The sequence below is a fragment of the Pan paniscus genome, chromosome 19 (assembly GCF_029289425.2).
Source record: "Pan paniscus chromosome 19, NHGRI_mPanPan1-v2.0_pri, whole genome shotgun sequence".
Taxonomy (NCBI): Eukaryota; Metazoa; Chordata; class Mammalia; order Primates; family Hominidae; genus Pan; species Pan paniscus.
This window is the reverse complement of record NC_073268.2, coordinates 31,800,373-31,822,583: the sequence shown is the minus strand read 5'-3', so window position 1 is coordinate 31,822,583 and position 22,211 is coordinate 31,800,373. Positions and strand designations below refer to the sequence as shown.

Genomic DNA, 22,211 nt, shown 5'->3' with positions numbered 1-22,211 from the left:
AGGAAAACAACAAATATTGGTCCCATAGTGCGTGGCTGGGGGCAGTTAAGGAAACAGAGGAACCACTTTCTGCTGAAAGCACTCATGAAGACTACGTTCAAGAATGATTAGACAAACTACCAAATTGCAACATCAGCTGAGTTTTCACCTATCCTGGAGATTCATGAGCACAATTTTAGGTCCTGTTTGACAAAGACTGGGATGCTGGCAATTGGAGTGGGAGTAGCTGGGAAGAATCCAAGGACCTAGGATGCCTGGCCAACCTGGCCTATCTGAAGCACTTCTCTTCTGCTGCTCCTTTCTGCTGGGAAAACCCAATGACCCACCCCAATATTCAGCGTGATCTGTGACCAAAGTCCAAATGTGGCTTGGGCCTAAGGATGACAGTGATAAATAGTGGAGGGAGGAGATCAGTTATACCCCAAAATGAATAGTAGGAATTATCCATGCCATACCAGAAAAAGTAAGGAAAGGCTAAGCATAGATTTGCAAGCATTTGGCATGAACAAAAGTACCGATCTGGATCACCCAGCATTGGTTGCTATGGCGAGGCCTCATCTGAGACACTGTGTTCAATATGTTACTGCAAGATGAAACTCTAATGGTTTGCTGAGTTGGCTGACTCAGACCTTAGCCTAAAGCTGACCCATGCTGTCTAGCAAGAAAGAAGTAACTGTGAGTAAGAAGATAGACAAAGAGAAAAAGAGAAAAAGAGAAAGAATGGCAGAAACATAGGCTATGCAAAACTCAGGTTGTGGAGGAGGCTAAACGATAGCAGGGTCCCTTAAAGCTGCCTTAAAACCTGAATGGTAGCATTTCCTGGGTTTCCATGGGATTTGATTCCCTTACTACCCTTGTACCTTTACTAAAATCAAAAATGGGGCCAGGCGTGGTGGCTCATGCCTGTAATCCCAGCGCTTTGAGAGGCCAAGGTGGGTAGATCATGAGGTGAGGAGCTCAAGACCAGCCTGGTGAAACCCCATCTCTACTAAAAATACAAAAAAAATTAGCTGGGCACGGTGGCAGGCACCTGTAATCTCAGCTACTTGGGAGGCTGAGGCAGGAGAATTGCTTGAACCTGGGAGGCGGAGGTTGCAGTGAGCCGAGATGGCGCCACTGCACTCCAGCCTGGGTGACAGAGCAAGACTCCGTCTCGGGGCGGGGGGGGAGGGGGGAAGAAACATTACTTAAGACAGAATGCGCTTACAGTCTGTCCTTGGAGCAAGAAAGGACTAACTAAAACAGGAAAGGAACCTCTATAGAAGGAGAAATGAAAGGTGGAGAATGAGAGAAGTGTGGATGCCCTTAGCTATGCCCTGTATGTTTTTACTGACTACTCTTATTTCTGAAAACTTTCCGATTTGATTTTGAAACATGATGTTCCCATAGTTTTTTTCTTTCGTAGAATAATTTAAAAAGTATAGAACTGAAGGGAAATTAGAGCTCATTTAGTCCATTAAAAGAGAGATGAGAAAATGGAGGTCCATAAAGAAATTTCCTTTTTATTCCATTTCCTTCAGTGATTCTCTTTTTCCCACCACTTAACTGTGGATGTTTTTGAATAATCCACCCCCTTTCTCTCTCTTGACTCATAATTTCGGCCTCCAACTATACCTGGGTCCACTCTTAAATTTGAAATGATGAATTCTTTCCCACTCTATACCATCAGACTTCCAACTATCTATGGAAAGTATACTTGTACGTTTCACAAAAACCTCAAACTCAATATGGTTAAAATTGAAATCACTTTCCTTCATCCCCTCCCAGCTTCTCCAACACTATTATTAGCATCATCATGTTTTTAAAAGGTTCTTTATCTTAAACTTTGTTTTTAATTTCAAAATATTTCAATCATACAGAAAAGTATAAATAATAATATAACAAATACTCATGTCCCTATCATCCATACTTAATATTCTGACATATTTGCTTCAGACTTAAAAACAATGACAGGTCTAGTTGGAAGTTCCCCATCACATCGAACTTGCTCCCTCTGAAAAGGTGGCTGCCCTTCTGAAGTTAGTTCACCCAGAAGCAGACCCTGAGATAAAGGCTGATGAGTATACAGAGTTGATTTGGGAGGTTCAGGCACACTGGCAAGGAAGTGGGGAGAGAAGGCAGCCACCACTGTGGGCAAGTTTACTCCTGCAGGGAAGCTCTAGGAAACGGTGTGAGACAGCCTGGAACTGTCTTGGCCAATGAGTGATGGAGATGGAGTATTTATACCCCACACTTATCACACAATGAGTGCCTAGGCACTTCCAGCCCTCTGTGAGTAAGGGCAAAGCAGGTTTGGCAGCCTGAGGGCAGCTTTTTGACAAAGATGTTGGCTGCTGGAAATCAGGCTGGTATGCACAAATATGGTATGGGAATACGAGACGGTATGGGCAGGGTGTTGACAGCATCTGCAACGGGGTGTATCCATCCCACTGACGTTTTACCTTTACTACTGTAGTTAAACATTGTTAGTTTTTATGATGTCATGATATTATTAATAACAATTAGCAATGATAATGATGAAGATAAAGGGAAACAGTGACTATAAATACAAACCAGTTGACATGAATAAGGGAAAACAACTTCGGTTCAAAGAGCTGTTTAACTATTTATTGAATTTATATCATGTGCCTGATGAATCTCCCCTTAATAGAAAGCAAGGAAAAGGAACAAAACACATACCACAATTAATTTTTTTGGTTTCACACTTCTTTAGACTTGGACAAAATATGATTTTCTGCCTCATCTATCTTCATCTCCTACTTCAAGATTGGAGGGTTATTAGGCTTAAACTGTAACTGCAATAGAAGATTATAAGTCTATATATAAGAAGACTACATATAATCAAGAGTGTTTTAGGGCTGGGTGTGGTGGCTTATGCCTGTAATCCCAGCACTTTGGGAGACCACAGCGGGTGGATCACTTGAGGCCAGGAGTTTGAGACCAGCCTGGTCAACTTGGCGAAACCCCATCACTACTAAAAATACAAAATACCTGGGCATGGTGGCGTGCACCTATAATCCCAGCTACTCAGGAGGCAGAGGCACAAGAATCACCTGAACCTAGGAGGTGGAGGTTGCGGTGACCTGATATCGTGCCACTGCACTCCAGCCTGGGGGACAGAGTCAAACTGTCTAAAAAATAAATAAAATAAAATAAAAAAGAGTGTCATATCATTTTAGCCTTAGTTGCAATCTATTGGCCTTTCTATTGAAAGGAAAAAAGGTGTGTGTGTGAGGGGTTGGGTGAGGGGTGCATAGTGAAGACGGATCTCCACCCCATGGTCTAAATCATTCTAAAGCATTCAGCAAAGCCAGGAATAGTTTGTCTTCCTTGTACCTTATAACTAAAAGGACCCCTGACTTAGCAAAATAAAACTGTAAAACAGTATGTTTCCTATTCCCTCTTGCAGCAACCAAAAGGATTTAAAATACTCTCTAAGTAATACTCCTCATAGTTTCCAGTATTAGACAAACACAGTCTTCCTTCTTTAACAACTAACAGAGGAAAATCACCTGACACGTGAAAAGGTCCAATATTCCGGTAGGATCTTTCCGAAGAATCAGAATAAACAGTCACTTGTAAAGCAGACTCTATTAAGAAGGACAAATTACAAACAAACAAACTCATATTGCGATTCAAGGAGATACCCACGAAATTGCGTATTTCAAATAAAAAATGATAACGGAATTAGAAAACTGTATGGTTATAGTGAACAATAAAGTGGACTTACACCAAAGATCACACAATCAACAACTAAATATGCACAAAATATATAGTGAAAAGAATTCTGGAAGCAGCATACATTTTACATTTAAAAGAGAAAAAGTAATATTTTAAGTAATCCCCTACCGATTTTCTACCATTTCCATATAAAAACAAACCTTATGAAAACAAATAAGAAAATGCATTATACGCCAGTGCATTTAAACAGTGGATCAGGAATAGAGAAAGATCACAAAGAATCAGTAGTCCTTACACTTTAAAAAATGTCTGCATTTATCTCTTGGAAACTTTGGATCCTTTTAGAAAACTGTACATTTCTACAAAACATATGACACATAAAATTTCAGGAATTCATGGGCATCCTAAAGCCCCAAAGATTCTAGAACTCAGTCTATTGACCCATTAGTGGTCCATGAGCACCAGGTTAAGAATCTTTATCCAGAGAGAAGCACAGAGGACTTACATTGTATAGAGGGATAGTCTTCATCACCTTGTACTGTTTAGTGGGATCCATTTTATACAGGTGACGGTCAGTGACAAAAATTGCTCTGTCTTCCACCTTACTAAATCGATTTACCTGTAAGAGAACAAACCAATAAACCATAGTATCTCATCAATAATGAAATCAAGTTGGCTGACTGTGAAGACAAATTCTTTAATAGATGTGAACCATGTATAGCCACTCTACTGGATGCAATAAAGATTTAAAAGGAGTAGCTGTTCCCATACTTGTGGAATTTGGCAATTGAAATTTTACAATTGAACATGGAAAACAAGAAAACCATAGAAGAATTAAAGGACTAAACATATGTAACCCAGACACCATCAAGTAAGTAAAAAGGCAAACCCAGAGAATGGGAGAAAAACTTTGAAAATCATATATCTAAAAAGGGACTTGTATCTGGACTATGTAAAGAACTAATACAATTCAATAACTAAAAGGCAAATAACCCAATTATACAAAGAAATAATATGAAGCCCTTGGTTATAATAAGAATCTGAGACTAGTATATAGGGATGAGACAAATAGGAAACTAATAAGTAAAAATAATTTCATATAATGATATAAAGAAAATAAACTAGATTATGAGATTGGGAGAAATTGTGTGTGTGTGTGTGTGTGTGTGTGTGTGTAGAATGCTACTTTATTAGACAGAGGGTCAGAGAAGATTCACATGTTCAGGTAAATCTTTTCCTAAGAGCAGAATTAACCACAGGATATTTTATAAGTAGTTAGCTACTTAGACTTGGGTAATAAACACATATGTATTTTAAAAAGATGAGGGTCTCACTCTGTCACCCAAGATAGTGTGTAGTGGCTCAAGCAGTGACTCAGTGCAGCCTCAAATTCCTGGGCTCAAGTGATCCTCCTGCCTCCTAAGTTGTTGAGACTGCCAGCATGCGCCACCATGTTCAGCTAGACTTGGATACTAATCAACGTACCTAGCACTAAACATTTTTGAACCACTACGATATCATGTTTTTCAGTAACTAGAAGGAAAAAGAATGCAAACCAAACCAACAAACAGAAAACTTAAAAAGCCCTCCTCAACTAGAAAAGAAGGCATAGTTGTGATCTATATCCTCCATCCCCTCCTTCAAATTCTTATTTCTAAGATGCAAACAAAGAAGTTAGAGATCAATTTGAAAACATGGTTAGCTTCGGTAGGCTATTTAGCTAATGAAATTAAGATTGGCAGGATGGAACACAGCAGGATATATTGCTATAGGGAGGATATAGCAAACTAAACTTTAAATTTTAGTTTGAATTTTATTCAATCTTCTCCCCTTTGCCCCATAGTTTTAGAAATCAGTCAATTCTCTAAGCATTTCCTTAATAACCAAAGCACATTTTTTCAGTCTTCAACTTGACAAAAATGGTGTCTGTAATTGAGAGTAAAATAGAATCTATATGGTGGAATAATTATTAGCCTTAGTAAATAACTTTACATAGCAACAGCTTTTGCTATTAACAGAGGATTGGCACTTGTCAGAAAACTTGAAACACAGTGAGTGAAGAGCTTCTATAGCAGCATTTTTCTTTTTTTTTTTCTTTTATTATTATACTTTAAGTTTTAGGGTACATGTGCACAATGTGCAGGTTAGTTACATATGTATACATGTGCCATGCTGCTGCGCTGCACCCACTAACTCGTCATCTAGCATTAGGTATATCTCCCGATGCTATCCCTCCCCCCTCCCCCCACCCCACAACAGTCCCCAGAGTGTGATGTTCCCCTTCCTGTGTCCATGTGATCTCATTGTTCAATTCCCACCTATGAGTGAGAATATGCGGTGTTTGGTTTTTTGTTCTTGCGATAGTTTACTGAGAATGATGATTTCCAATTTCATCCATGTCCCTACAAAGGACATGAACTCATCATTTTTTATGGCTGCATAGTATTCCATGGTGTATATGTGCCACATTTTCTTAATCCAGTCTATCATTGTTGGACATTTGGGTTGGTTCCAAGTCTTTGTATAGCAGCATTTTTCTAAGCTGTTCAGTTCTAGCCTTATGTGAGGTTTTGTGAAAGTAAGGGTCCATGGACAAGTTGGTTTCAGAAATACTGCAAACCACAGCCTCCACTAGGGATATTCATATCCCATGAATATATATTTTTTCCTTTTTAAAATTTATTTTATTATTTTTTATATATAGATTTTTAAAATTATACTTTAAGTTCTAGGGTACATGTGCACAATGTGCAGGTTTGTTACATATGTATACACGTGCCATGTTGGTGTGCTGCACCCATTAACTCGTCATTTAAATTAGGTATATCTCCTAATGCTATCCCTCCCCCCTCCCCCCACCCCACAACAGGCCCCAGTGTGTGATGTTCCCCTTTCTGTGTCCAAGTGTTCTCATTGTTCCATTCCCACCTATGAGTGAGAACATGTGGTGTTTGCTTTTTTGTCCTTGCGATAGTTTGCTGAGAATGATGGTTTCCAGCTTCATCCATGTCCCTACAAAGGACATGAACTCATCATTTTTTATGGCTGCATAGTATTCCATGGTGTATATGTGCCACATTTTCTTAATCCAGTCTATCATTGTTGGACATTTGGGTTGTTTCCAAGTCTTTGCTATTGTGAATAGTGCCACAATAAACATACGTGTGCATGTGTCTTTATAGCAGCATGATTTATAATCCTTAGCACATACCCAGTAATGGGATGGCTGGGTCAAATGGTATTTCTAGTTCTAGATCCCTGAGGAATCACCACACTGTCTTCCACAATGGTTGAACTAGTTTACAGTCCAACCAACAGTGTAAAAGTGTTCCTATTTCTCCACATCCTCTCCAGCACCTGTTGTTTCCTGACTTTTTAATGATCGCCATTCTAACTTGTGTGAGATGGCATCTCATTGTGGTTTTGATTTGCATTTCTCTGATGGCCGGTGATGATGAGCATTTTTTCATGTGTGTGTTGGCTGCATAAACGTCTTCTTTTGAGAAGTGTCTGTTCATATCTTTCTCCCACTTGTTGATGGGGTTGCTTTTTTTCTTGTAAATTTGTTTGAGTTCTTTGTAGATTCTGGATATTAGCCCTTTGTCAGATGAGTAGATTGCAAAAATTTTCTCCCATTCTGCAGGTTGCCTGTTCACTCTGATGGTAGTTTCTTTTGCTGTGCAGAAGCTCTTTAGTTTAATTAGATCCCGTTTGTCAATTCTGGCTTTTGTTGCCATTGCTTTTGGTGTTTTAGACATGAAGTTCTTGCCCATGCCTATGTCTGAATGTTATTGCCTAGGTTTTCTTCTAGGGTTTTTATGGTTTTAGGTCTAACATTTTAGCCTTTAATCCATCTTGAATTAATTTTTGTATGAGGTGTAAGGAAGGCATCCAGTTTCAGCTTTCTACATATGGCTAGCCAGTTTTCCCAGCACCATTTGTTGAATAGGGAATCCTTTCCCCATTTCTTGTTTTTGTCAGGTTTGTCAAAGATGAGATAGTTGTAGATGTGTGGTATTATTTCTGAGGGCTCTGTTCTGTTCCATTGGTCTATATCTCTGTTTTGGTACCAGTACCATGCTGTTTTGGTTACTGTAGCCTTGTAGTATAGTTTGAAGTCAGGTAGCGTGATGCCTCCAGCTTTGTTCTTTTGGCTTAGAATGGACTTGGCAATGCAGGCTCTTTTTTGGTTCCATATGAACTTTACAGTAGTTTTTTCCAATTCTGTGAAGAAAGTCATTGGTAGCTTGATGGGGATGGCACTGAATCTATAAATTACCTTGGGCAGTATGGCCATTTTCACGATATTGACTCCTCCTATCCATGAGCATGGAATGTTCTTCCATTTGTTTTTGTCCTCTTTTATTTCATTGAGCAGTGGTTTGTTCTCCTTGAAGAGGTCCTTCACAACCCTTGTAAGTTGGATTCTTAGGTATTTTATTCTCTTTGAAGCAATTGTGAATGGGAGTTCACTCATGATTTGGCTCTCTGTCTGTCTGTTATTGGTGTATAAGAATGCTTGAGATTTTTGAAGACTGATTTTGTATCCTGAGAGTTTGCTGAAGTTGCTTATCAGCTTAAGGAGATTTTGGGCTGAGACCATGGGGTTTTCTAGATATACAATCATGTCATCTGCAAACAGGGACAATTTGACTTCCTCTTTTCCTAATTGAATACCCTTTATTTCTTTCTCCTGCCTGATTGCCCTGGCCAGAACTTCCAACACTGTTGAATAGGAGTGGTGAGAGAGGGCATCCCTGTCTTGTGCCAGTTTTCAAAGGGAATGCTTCCACTTTTTGCCCATTCAGTATGATATTGGCTGTGGTTTTGTCATAAATAGTTCTTATTATTTTGAGATACGTCCCATCAATACCTAATTTATTTAGAGTGTTTAGCATGAAGGGTTGTTGAATTTTGTCAAAGGCCTTTTCTGCATCTATTGAGATAATCATGTGTTTTTTATCTTTAGTTCTGTTTATATGCTGGATTACGTTGAACCAGTCGTGCATCCCAGGGATGAAGACAACTTGATCATGGTGGATAAGCTTTTTGATGTGCTGCTGGACTTGGTTTGCCAGTATTTTATTCAGGATTTTTGCATCGATGTTCATCAGGTATATTGGTCTAAAATTCTCTTTTTTTGTTGTGTCTCTGCCAGGCTTTGGTATCAGGATGATGCTGGCCTCATAAAATAAGTTAGGGAGGATTCCCTCTTTTTCTATTGATTGGAATAGTTTCAGAAGGAATGGTACCAGCTCCTCCTTCTACCTCTGGTAGAATTCAGCTGTGAATCCTGTCTGGTCTTGGACTTTTTTTGGTTGGTAAGCTATTAATTATTGCCTCAATTTCAGATCCTGTTATTGGTCTATTAAGAGATTCACCTTCTTCCTGGTTTAGTCTTGGGAGGGTGTATGTGTCCAGGAATTTATCCATTTCTTCTAGATTTTTTAGTTTATTTGCGTAGAGGTGCTTATGGTATTCTCTGATGGTAGTTTGTATTTCTGTGGGATCGGTGGTGATATCCCCTTTATCATTTTTTATTGTGTCTATTTGATTCTTCTCTCTTTTCTTCTTTATGAGTCTTGCTAGTGGTCTATCAATTTTGTTGATCTTTTCAACAAACCAGCTCCTGGATTCATTGATTTTTTGAAGGGTTTTTTGTGTCTCCATCTCCTTCAGTTCTGCTCTGATTTTAGTTATTTCTTGCCTTCTGCTAGCTTTTGAATGTGTTTGCTCTTGCTTCTCTAGTTCTTTTAATTGTGATGTTAGGGTGTCAAGTTTAGATCTTTCCTGCTTTCTCTTGTGCGCATTTAGTGCTATAAATTTCCCTCTACACACTGCTTTGAATGTGTCCCAGAGATTCTGGTATGTTGTGTCTTTGTTCTCGTTGGTTTCAAAGAACATCTTTATTTCTGCCTTCATTTCGTTATGTACCCAGTAGTTATTCAGGAGCAGGTTGTTCAGTTTCCATGTAGTTGAGCAGTTTTGAGTGAGTTTCTTAATCCTGCATTCTAGTTTGATTGCACAGGTCTGAGAGACAGTTTGTTATAATTTCTGTTCTTTTACATTTGTTGAGGAGTGCTTTACTTCCAACTATGTGGTCACTTTTGGAATAAGTGCGGCGTGGTGCTGAGAAGAATGTATATTCTGTTGATTTGGGGTGGAGAGTTCTGTAGATGTCTATTAGGTCCGCTTGGTGCAGAGCTGAGTTCAATTCCTGGATATACTTGTTAACTTTCTGTCTCGTTGATCTGTCCAGTGTTGACAGTGGGGTGTTAAAGTCTCCCATTATTATTGTGTGGGAGTCTAAGTCTCTTTGTAGGTCTCTAAGGACTTGCTTTATGAATCTGGGTGCTCCTATATTGGGTGCATATATATTTAGGACAGTTAGCTCTTCTTGTTGAATTGATCCCTTTACCATTATGTGGTGGCCTTCTTTGTCTCTTTTGATCTTCGTTGGTTTAAAGTCCGTTTTATCAGAGACTAGGATTGCAACCCCTGCCTTTTTTTGTTTTCTATTAGATTGGTAGATCTTCCTCCATCCCTTTATTTTGAGCCTATGTGTGTCTCTACATGTAAGATGGGTTTCTTGAATACAGTACCCTGATGGGTCTTGACTCTTTATCCAATTTGCCAGCCTGTGTCTTTTAATTGGAGCATTTTGCACATTTACATTTAAGGTTAATATTGTTATGTGTGAATCTAATCCTGTCATTATGATGTTAGCTGGTTATTTTGCTCATTAGTTGATGCAGTTTCTTCCTAGCATCGATGGCTTTTACAATTTGGCATGTTTTTGCAGTGGCTGGTACCAGTTGTTCCTTTCCATGTTTAGTGCTTCCTTCAGGAGCTCTTGTAGGGCAGGCCTGGTGGTGACAAAATCTCTCAGCATTTGCCTGTCTGTAAAGGATTTTATTTCTCCTTCACTTATGAAGCTTAGTTTGGTTGGATATGAAATTGCGGGTTGAAAATTCTTTTCTTTAAGAATGTTGAATATTGGCCCCCACTCTCTTCTGGCTTGTAGAGTTTCTGCCGAGAGATCAGCTGTTAGTGTGATGGGCTTCCCTTTGTGGGTAACCCGAGGGCTGCCCTTAACATTTTTTCCTTCATTTCAACTTTGGTGAATCTGACAATTATGTGTCTTGGAGTTGCTCTTCTCGAGGAGTATCTTTGTGGCGTTCTCTGTATTTCCTGAATTTGAATGTTGGCCTGCCTTGTTAGGTTGGGGAAGTTCTCCTGGATAATATCCTGCAGAGTGTTTTCCAACTTGGTTCCACTCTCCCTGTCACTTTCAGGTGCACCAATCAGACGGAGATTTGGTCTTTTCACATAGTCCCATATTTCTTGGAGGCTTTGTGCGTTTCTTTTTATTTTTTTTTCTCTAAACTTCTCTTCTCACTTCATTTCATTCATTTGATCTTCAATCACTGATACCCTTTCTTCCAGTTGATCGAATCAGTTACTGAAGCTTGTGCATTCGTCACGTAGTTCTCGTGCCATGGTTTTCAGCTCCATCAGGTCCTTTAATGACTTCTCTGCATTGGTTATTCTAGTTAGCCATTCATCTAATCTTTTTTCAAGGTTTTTAACTTCTTTGTGATGGGTTCGAACTTCCTCCTTTAGCTCGGAGAAGTTTGATCATCTGAAGCCTTCTTCTCTCAGCTCGTCAAAGTCATTCTCCATCCAGCTTTGTCCCATTGCTGGTGAGGAGCTGCGTTCCTTTGGAGGAGGAGAGGTGCTCTGATTTTTAGAATTTTCAGTTTTTCTGCTCTGTTTTTTCCCGATCTTTGTGGTTTTATCTACCTTTGGTCTTTGATGATGGTGACGTACAGATGGGGTTTTGGTGTGGAAGTCCTTTCTGTTTGTTAGTTTTCCTTCTAACAGTCAGGATCCCATGAATATATTAAAGGCTGTGAGAATTCTGCACTTAAAGAGCATGTTTAACCCAGTATTTACAAAATACTTTAAACTATGAAACCCTTTTTCAGCACCTACAAATATTCAATAGAACACTGGTTCTGTAAAACTCATGTTGAAGAACACTTACTATCACTTGTATGAATCTTAGAGTTCATAGAGAATATCTAAAATAGGCACCGAATAATAGCTAATCCCAGCTACTTGGGAGGCTGAGGCAAGAGCATTGCTTGAGCCCAGGAGTTTGAGGCTGCAGTCACAGCCTGGGCAACAGAAGAAGACCCTCTCTGTAAAAAAATATATATATATAAAAGAAAGGAAACAATAATAAGTAAAAGTCATGCACGTCATCTTTTGTGGAATCATAGTGAAAAACATATGAGTGTAGGGCAAAAGAATATGATTAAAAAAACCTGTTACATAATTTCATAAGGTCATTCCAGAGTCAAAACAAGTAGGTCCCATGTCCTTTTATATGTTCCCGAGTTAATCTAAAAACAACAAACGAAAACCTCAAAGCAGCAATTGTATGAAAACAGTTTGAAAATATTACGTTTTTATATGCAAAAAATGTAATTTCTAAAGAGAACATATCACAAATCTTTACCTTCTGTTTCAGCAGCTTAAATTATCCTCAGAATATGAATTGAGTGGGAAGGACATCAGGTAACAAAGTAAAAGCCTCAGATTGCATAATTTAGCTATATCAAAATGGCAAAGGAAAAAATTCTACATATAGATGTAAATTCCAGACTTATAATTATGGCAAAAAAGCACTCTTTTCTTCCACTTAAATTCATATAGTAATAGAAAAACTAGATTATAGACACTGTATTAGATAAACCCTCATCTTGTTTCTTCTATTATCCAAAACTAAAATCTTCAACCAAAGAAAAAAATCCCTAGCATTTGTTTTTCCCTAAACACTACAAGTGATCTGTCCATAGGTTTAGTCAGTACCACAGGGGGCCACAGATAAAAGTTTATCTGGAGAGGCAGATAAGGAGAAAACACATTATGGTTGAGAGTAGCTATTTGCAGAAGTCTTTCACCTTAAAGGACATTTTATAATGTGGTTAATGGAAAGTGGCTGTTTCAGAGAGAATCTAAGCATAAAGAAGAGGGCTTTACTGAAATCCTATCAAGTTTACGCTGGCGTAGCCTTGGGATTGAACAGTTTCTAAAGCTGTATTTAAGCTATAGGGTGAACAAAGACTATTTTGCTTTGAACTTGGAAATACAGGGACATGAATAAGAATGCTTCAGTTTTTAATCCAGCAAGACTCAGGTAAAGACATGTTCTCTGTCAGACATCAAATTGTCATTGCTGGAAAGATAGAGACATCAGGCATTTCTGTAGTAAATGACCTAATTCTTAAAACCATCCAACTGTCTTTGATCAACTGCTCTGATTATTAATTTGATTTTCCGGCTGCTTGATACTAAAGTGTACTAGATAGTGAATATGAGGACTCACTGACATGGTACATTCCTTTGTTATATTTACAAACTGACATTATAGCTTATACATTTTTTTTTTTTTTTTGCATGGGTGTGTGAATCTGGTTACCAAAAGTCTTTTCTTGATAGTCTGATCAACTCTAGGTATACTTATAAAATAGAGTTTCTAAATCTCAGACTTCAGAACTAAACTCTGGAGTGTGGTAATCCACCCCAAGATACTGCCAGCAGTCTTTCCTTGATGACATTTATTTCATTCTAACTGTAACCAGCTGCTCTCTATTTTGTTAAAAAGCCCCTATCACACTGATGACTGGGCACGGTGGCTCATGCCTGTAATCCCAGCAGTTTGGGAGGCCTAGGTGGGCAGATCACTTGAGGTCAGGAGTTCGAGACCAGCCTGGCCAACATGGCGAAACCCTGTCTGTACTAAAAATATAAAAATTAGCCAGGCGTGGTGATGTGCACCTGTAATTCCAGCTACTGGGGAGGCTGAGGCAGGAGAATCGCTTGAACCCAGGAGGCAGAGGTTGTAGTGAGCCAAAATTGCGCCACAGCACCCTAGCCTGGGTGACAGAGTAAGACTGCCTCAAAAAAACAAAACAAAAAACAAAACAAACAAACAAGCCTCTATCACGTTGAGTTGACCTCTTTCTTCTTCCTCATAATGTTCAAACACTGATTGTGATATAATAAGAAATACATGTATTTGCTCATCATCCCAGTTCCTGACACAAAGCTCCCAAAACTCTTGTGATTTTATGAGTGATAGAGGTTATAGAATCACCTTTTGTTACGATATTTATTTAGTCGTAGTCCCAGATTCCCAACATAAGAGTTTCTATCTGCTAATCAGATAACTGGTGACTAGGAGCTCCTAGATAGTTTCAGGATTGGGGCTGGTTGCCAGAAAGACCAAGGCATGATTAGAGGGTTGGAACTTTCAGCCCCACCCCTTAACCTTCACGGAGGGGAGAGGGGCTGGAGATTAAGTTAATTACCCATAGCCAATGATTTCATCAACCATGCCTGTGTAATAAAACCTCCATAAACTCAAAATTATGGGGTTTGGAGAGCTTTGGGGGTGGTGCACACATCCACATGCTAAGAAGCCATAATCTTTGCCTTTTAATTGTGGTGTGTCTAGACCATTGACATTTAATGTGATTATCAATACAGTTAGGCCTAAATTTATCATTTTCAATTTGTTTTCTATTTGTCCCATTTGTTCTTTGTTCCCTTTTCCACATTTCTCTGCTTTCTTTTGCATTGAGATTTTTTTTTATAATTTCGTTTCTCTCCTTTGTTGGCTTATTAGTTATAACTTTTTGTATTGCCATTTTAGTGGCTTTTCTAGGATTTACAGAATACGTTTATAACATATCACAGTCTACTGATATTATATCACTTTATGGTATAAAAACCATACAACAGTATATTTCCATTTCCCCCATCTTTGTGCTATTGTTATCATAAATTTTACTTCTACATATATTATAAACTCTACACTACTTTATCACTGTTTCTGTTTAAGTAGCCAATTGTGTTTTTTCATTTAAAAAATTCGGTAAAATACACATAACAAAATTTTCTATTTGGATCATTTTTAAGTGTATAGGTCAATGCTTCATTGGCATTAAGCACATTCACACTGTTGTGCAGCCATCACCACTATCTTTCTCCAGAACTTTCATCATTCCAAACTGAAGCTGTATACCCATTAAACAATAACTCCCCAGTCCTCTCTTTCCCCAACCCCTAGAACTACCATTCTATTTTCTGTCTCTATGAATCAGATCATTCTAGGTACTATATATAACTGGGATCATACAATATTTATCCATGTGTATCTGGTTATTTTTCTTAGTATAATATCAACGTTCACCTTGGTTGTAGCATGTATTTATGGCTTTTTATCCATTGTATGGCTAAACCACATTTTCTTTCTTTCTTTCTTTTTTTTTTTTTTTTTGAGACAGAGTCTCACTCTGTTGCCCAGGCTGGAGTGCAGTAGTGCGATCTCAGCTCACTGCAACCTCCACCCCCCGGGTTCAAGGGATTCTTGTGCTTCAGCCTCCCGAGCAGCTGGGATTGCAGGCCTGTGCCACCACGTCTGGCTAATTTTTGTATTTTTAGTAGAGACAGGGTTTCACCATGCTGGCCGGGCTGGTCTCAAACTCCTGGCCTCAAGTGATCCACCCGCCTCAGCCTCCCAAAGTGTTGGGATTATGGGTGTGAGCCACCATGCCTGGCCTATACCACATTTTCTTAATTCATTCATCCATCGATGGACATTTCAATGGCTTTCACCTGTTGGTTATTATGAATTATGCTGCCATAAACATTGGTATATAGTCAATTACCTTTTAAAGACATTTAAGTAAGAAAAGACATGTATTTGTCTATGTAGCTACCACTTCACTTGCTCTTCATTCTTTGGTGAATGTCCACATTTTCATGTGGTATAATTTTCCTTCTGTCTGGATGACTTCCTTTAACATTTCCTATAGTGTTTATCTTCAGATATGTCTGAAAAAGTCTTTATTTCACTTTGGTTTTTGAAAGATATATTTGCTGGGTATAGAATTCTAAGTTGTTGTTTTTTCACCAGTACTTTAAAGATGTTGCTCCACTGTCTCCTTACTTGCATTGCTTCTGACAAGAAATTGGATGCATACTTTCTTTGTTCCTTCATGTCTTTTTTCTCTTTATTACTGGTATTGAGCAATTTAGTTACAATTTACCATAGTATAGTTTACTTCATGTTTCTTGTGCTTAGTGTTTGTTGAGCTTCTTTGATCTGTGCATTTAACATTTCATCAAATTTTGGGGAAATATCAGCTGTTATTTTAAAAAATATTATTTATTTCTCTCCTTCTCTCCTCTCCCTCAGAGACTTCGGCTGCACCTATATTAGGCCACAGGAAGTTATCTAACAGCTTCCTGATGCTTTGTTTTAGCCTTTTATTTTTCTCTCTGTGTTTAATTCTGGGTAGTTTTTATTGCTATATCTTCAAATTCACTAGTTTTCCTTCTGCAAAGACTAATCTGCTGTTAATCCCATTGAGCATGTTTTTTCCTCCCAGAAATTGTATTTTTCATCTTTATAACTTCATGCAGGTCATTAAAAAAAATCTTCCATGTGTTTATTTAACATGTTAAATCTTTCCTCTAGCTTTCTGAAGATATGGAATACAATCATAATAATTATTTTAATGACCTTGTCTGTTAATTCTATCATCTATATCAGTTCTGGGTCAGTTTGAATGATTAATTTTTTTTCTCCTTATGAGTTGTAGTCTCTTGTTTTGTATGCTTGGAAACTTTTGAGTGGATGTCATATGTTGTGAATTTTACCTTCTGTGAGCTGGATATTTTTGTATTCCTATAAAAATTTTTTGGCTTTGTTCTGGTTAGGTTACTTGGGAACAGTCTGATTATCTCTGGTTGTGCTTTCAAGATTTATTAGGTAGGATCAGAACAGTGTTTGGTCAAGGGCTAGTTATAACCCCCTACTGAGGCAATCTCTTGTCAGTCCTCTATTCGGTGCCTCATAAATCATGAGGTTTTCCAGTCTGGCTGGTGTGAACAGGCACTACTTGCAACCCTGTGTGAGTACTGGGCATTGTTGCCTATAATCCTTTTGGGTTGCTGTTTCCCAGCCTTGAGTTATTTCCTCATATGCACATATGTATGTGCTGATCAGTACTCAGACGAACAGTCAAAGTGAACTCTACAGATCTTCAGAGTTTTCTCTCTGTGCAACTCTCTCCTCTCTGATACTCTGCTCCGCAAATTCTAGCTGCCTTAGTCTCTCTCACTATTGAAAAGCTCTGTCTTTGTCTACTGGGCTCTGCCTGGGCTTCCCCCACTGCTCATCCTGGGACTGGAAAGTTTCTCAAGACAGAAAACTGGCAAATTGCAGGGCTCATCACCTCATCTTTTTCTTCATATTTCAGGGAACATTGTCTTTCCTTGCTTGATGTCCACTGTCTTGAAAACCACTGTTTCACACATTTTGTCCTTTTCTCCCCACATAGATATCTTTTTCCCACTTTTTTTTTTTTTTTTTTTTTTTTTTTTTTAGACGGAGTCTTGTTCTGTCACCCAGCTGGAGTGCAGTGGCACGATCTCGGCTCACTGCAACCTCCGCTTCCCGGGTTCAAGCAATTCTCCTGCCTCAGGCTCCTGAGTAGCTGGGACTACAGGTGCACACCACCAGACCCAGTTAATTTTTTTGTATTTTTAGTAGAGATGGGGTTTCACCACGTTGGCCAGGATGGTCTTGATCGCTTGACCTCATGATCCACCCGCCTCGGCCTTCCAAAGTGGTGGGATTATAGGCATAAGCCACTGCGTCTGGCCTCCCGCTAATTTAGAATCAGTGTATATTACTGTGTACATACACAATTGATTAATTACCTATTGATATATATTCACATTTTTTCCAGTTTTTCTGGCTGTTACAATGTACAAACCTGTACATCTCTCTCTCTCTGGGTATTTGTGCAGATATATTTGTAGGGTAAATATGGGTTGTGGAATTCTTAGATTAAGTGGTATGAGAATTTTAAATTTTGATAGATATTGCCAAACTGTCCACTCTAAATGACTATATCTTATACTCCGACCAAAAATGTCTTCTTACATCCTTATAAACATTGGTTATTATCAACACTTTAAAGACTGCCGAATTTATAGTTGAAAAATCATATTTCATTATTTTGATCTGAATACTACTGTAATTATTATTTTTTAAAAGATCTGAAATGAAGCACGTGTAAAATCACCTAAACTTGGGCCTTTATTGTGAGGTAATTCTTTGATAATTTTCTTAATTCCTCCTTTGTCTATTGCCATATTTATGTTACTGTCTCTTCTTGGATCAACCTAGTTAATATTTTTAAAAAATTATAATTTCATTAATATTTTAAAATGTATTTGGATAATTCTACAAAATACTCTTTTAATGATAATTTCAATTCTTCTGTGTTCTTCTAAACAAGTATTTTAAGGTTTTTTTTTAAGACTAGCTACGTCCTTTGCCTTCCACTTCCCAACTTCCACTTGCCCAACTGCTATCATCTCCAGGTAAATAGCAGCCCAAGTATCCTGCACCAGACAAACAAATACATTCACAGCAGGTAACTTTTCCCTCACCTTCCGAATCTCAATATGCCCTACTCCTCTTTTTAAAACTCAGTTCTTCCTCTCCCAAACCCTGTTTTATAGAAATAATGTAGGTATAGGCTGGGCGCGGTGGCTCACGCCTGTAATCCCAGCACTCTGGGAGGCCGAGGCGGGCGGATCACGAGGTCAGGAGATCGAGACCATCCTGGCTAACATGGTGAAACCCCGTCTCTACTAAAGAATACAAAAAATTAGCCGGGCATGGTGGTGGGCGCCTGTAGTCCCAGCTACTCGGGAGGCTAAGGCAGGAGAATGGCATGAACCCAGGAGGCGGAGCTTGCAGTGAGCCGAGATTGCACCACTGCACTCCAGCCTGGGCGACAGAATGAGACTCCGTCTCAAAAAAAATAAATAAATAAAAGAAATAATGTAGGTATAAAAAGTACTAAATGACAATTAAATATAAAGTAGATATACAGCTGCTATGAAAGTTACACATGCAGTGGAATACAAATCCCTGACTTTAAAGAGGTCCCCGCAATCTAGTTTTTTTGTTTTTTTTTTCTAGTTTTAAAAAGAAATTGGCTGGGCATGGTGAGTCAGTCCTGGAATCCCAGCACTTTAGGAGGCTGAGGCAGGTGAATCACCTGAGATCAGGAGTTCGAGACCAGCCTGACCAACATGGTGAAACCCTGTCTCTACTAAAAATATAAAGTTAGCTAGACATGGTGGTGCATGCCTGTAATCCCAGTTACTTGGGAGGCTGAGACAGGAGAATCACTTGAACCTGGGAAGCGGAGGTTGCAGTGAGCCGAGATTACGCCACTGCTGTCCAGCCTGGACAACATGAGTAAAACTCCGTCTCCAAAAAAAAAAAAAAAAAAAAAAAAGGTTATCACTTCCCTTAGGAAGGCTTTATAGCCTAACTGTAAAGTTGTAGTCACCTCAGCCATTCCTACAATGCCTCAGCACAGACAGGTCTAGTGAACTGATGATGAAGCTAGTTGTGTACCTACTGTTATGTTTTATTACAGGCTTACTTAAGTGAGTTTTATCTGAATCAGTCTTTCCTTTCCAAGATGATCTGGTTTAAGCTTGCCTTACCTTACGGACGTGACAGGAAAAGAGGACATTCATGTATTTGTCCTTCCGTTTCAATTCATTAGCAACAGGGACAAAAGTGCCTGAGGTCTGAGGTGTATCTGGCTTCTGAAAGAGAAAGGAAACAAGGCAAAATGAGTATGCTTAGCATTTTAGAAGGAAAGGCAATCTTTCAGTGTACTACTTTATAACTACACTTATATAGTTTCACACATGCACTCTTTATCTCCTCACCCCAGATGGTAAGCTACTAAATGGTTGTTGTAACATCAAAGATCCTATACAAATTTTAAAATAGGGAATGGGAGAGAGGATAAAGTGTAGCTCTGGGAATAATTAATATAAAGGTAGTAATTAAAAAATCGTCACTGAATGATGTAAGGGAAGGTTTAAATGGTCAAAGGCCAGGTTATAGAGTGTATTTAATACATATGGATACAACACACAGAACCCTTTTAAACACGGGAGAAACATCAAATACTGTACATTTAGAAGCAATAAAATGTTTTAGTATCTCATAGAAATTATTTAGTTTCTAAAAGTGTTTTATCCTTTCTGCAAATTCTTTGGAGATATGTTCTTCTCTTTTTTAGTAGAGGACGTAGAAGTAGATTTCACTTTGCTCCCTTGGACTTACTGAAGCAAGATAGTTGCCCTCCCAGGCCCTCTGGAGCCCGAGGTCAGCCCTTTGACCCTTCAACATTTCCATGGCTGCAACCTTTGCCCTGACCTGGGGCAGGTCTGAGGCCGGAATGCTCTTGATGAGCTGGGATGCTCTCCATCTACAAGTAAATAGACAACATGTATTAGACTTTAGAAATGCAATCCCATGCATTCTCTCTCTCTCTTTTTTTTTTTTTTCTTTTTTGGGTCTCCCTCCATCTCCCAGGCTGGAGTGCATGGCATGATCTCAGCTCACTGCAACCTCTGCCTCCCAGGTTCAAGTGATTCTCCTGCCTCAGCCTCCTGGGTAGCTGGGATTACAGGTGCGTGCCACCATGCCTGGTTAATTTTTGTATTTTTATAAGAGATGGGGTTTCAACATGTTGGCCAGGCTGGTCCTGAACTCCTGACCTCAAGTGATCTGCCTGCCTCGGCCTCCCAAAGTGCTGGGATTACAGGCATGAGCCACCACGCCTGGGCTCCATGCATTCTCAAAAATAACTGAAGCTGTCATTAAGTAGAATGAAATCAAAGCACTGGCATGCTAAAAAAAGTAAAATGCCTCCAAAATACACACAGAAGTTGCTAAAATACATATCATTTTATGTAGACAGATCTTTCCTAAAACTTGCTTTGTTGTTTGTGTGTTTTGAAAGCAACTAGAACTTAGTGATACATGGGCTCTCATAATATTTATATTTAGGGCATAGAAAATTGGATTCATCATTCATTCATTCAACGAAGGTTTTCTAGGTGCCTGCTAAACTCCCAGTGCTGTTCTAGGCAGTGGGGGCACAGTAATAAGCAAAACAAAGGTCCTTTCTGCTAGGTGCTTGTATTCTGGAGAGAAGTGACAGATAGCAAATATATGAGTAGACATATAGTATGTAGGATGGTGAAGGTAAGGCAAGGAGGACCGGGAGTGTGGAAGACGGAAGGAATGCAGAGTGGGTGTGGTTTATATAGGGTGGTTTACATAGGGTGGTCTGGGCAGGCACCACTGATAAGGATAGATGAGCAGAGACCTACAGGCTGTGAGGGAGCTGGTCATACGGAGACCTGCACCAGAGTGTTCCAGGAAGAGAAGAGAACACAGCAAGTGCAAAGGCTCTGGGATGTGAGCTTGCTTGGTGCGTCAGAGGAGCAGTGTAAGGAGCTGGGAGAGTCAGGGTCAGAATCCACAAAGCCATGAGACCATGATCAGGACTTTGGCCTTTCCTCTGAATGAGATGAGAAGCCATCGGAAGGTTTGGAACAAAGATGGGACATGACCTGACTCATGCTTTAAAAGGGTCATTGTGGTTGCTATAGGCTGGGAACAGGAAGACCTGTTAGATGGCTATTTCCGAAACACACATGCTAGAGTAAGGTGGCTTGGATCAGGGAGGTGGAGGTGGAGGTGGAGGTAAGTGTTGGTTCTGCATATTTCTGAAGGAAGAACAAATAGAATTTGACAATGGATTAGATGTGGGGGCCAGAGAGGATTTAAGGACAACTCCAAGATTTTTTGGCTAAGCAACTGAAAGCTTAAACCAAAAATAACCTGTTCCTGATTGGGAAAAAGCAGGTACAAGTTCTCTTATGCGCTTGGCGGCACCCTAGCCCTGCACGATGCTTATATCCTCTCTTCTGCCACAGGAGCTTGAAGTACGGAGGTTGGAAGCAAACAGAGAACTTCCTTTTGATCAGACGAATAATCAAGGCCGGCTGTTCTCAAACTTGTTTCCATAGAAAGAGATTTAACTAAAATGGAAAATTCCCACTGAAATAACCAAATAAATATAAAAATAAGGAAACATTTATAACAACACCAGAAAATGGGAATGTCAATAAAGTAGAAAGTGTAATGACTTTCTGGAAGACACAAAGCAGATGGGATCCAGCTGATGGGGAAGCGGCTCACTCAGGGCAGTGCACTCTACTCAGTGGAAGGAGAAAACCCCTCAGAGGGATAGATGAGAATCCTGAAGCCTGAAGTGGCAGGGACTGGTAGCAAGGGCAGGAGATGAAGGATTTTAAGGTGAGAGCTGTGCCTGTTCCCTGCACATGGAATGGCTGGCTGCAGTGAGGCAGGCCACATGTTGGTCAGAGATAGTAGGTTGCCAAAGCAACAACCATGAAGAAGTCATGGCTCAATAGAATAGTGGAATCCTTTCTTTACTTCCTATGGACAACCAACACTCCAACAAGACAGACTGTCCTAAGATCATTCCAGAAGAGACTAGAAGGTGACAGACTTAGAGCAGTTGGTGGTCAAA

At 39.4% G+C, this 22,211-nt stretch overlaps 1 protein-coding gene across 8 annotated transcripts in view; it reads right to left on the bottom strand.

Moving 5' to 3' along the window:
- Positions 1-22,211, bottom strand: part of MYO1D (myosin ID) — a 383,024-nt gene that overhangs the window by 141,926 nt on the left and 218,887 nt on the right. For all 8 annotated transcript variants that reach the window (XM_055101291.2, XM_063599124.1, XM_034942108.3 and 5 more), the window contains 3 exons: positions 19,928-20,072; positions 19,294-19,398; positions 4,187-4,300 (listed from right to left, as the gene is read on the bottom strand). In XM_055101291.2, the coding sequence (XP_054957266.1) occupies positions 4,187-4,300; positions 19,294-19,398; positions 19,928-20,072 (364 nt within the window). The remainder of the gene's footprint in view (positions 1-4,186; positions 4,301-19,293; positions 19,399-19,927; positions 20,073-22,211) is intronic.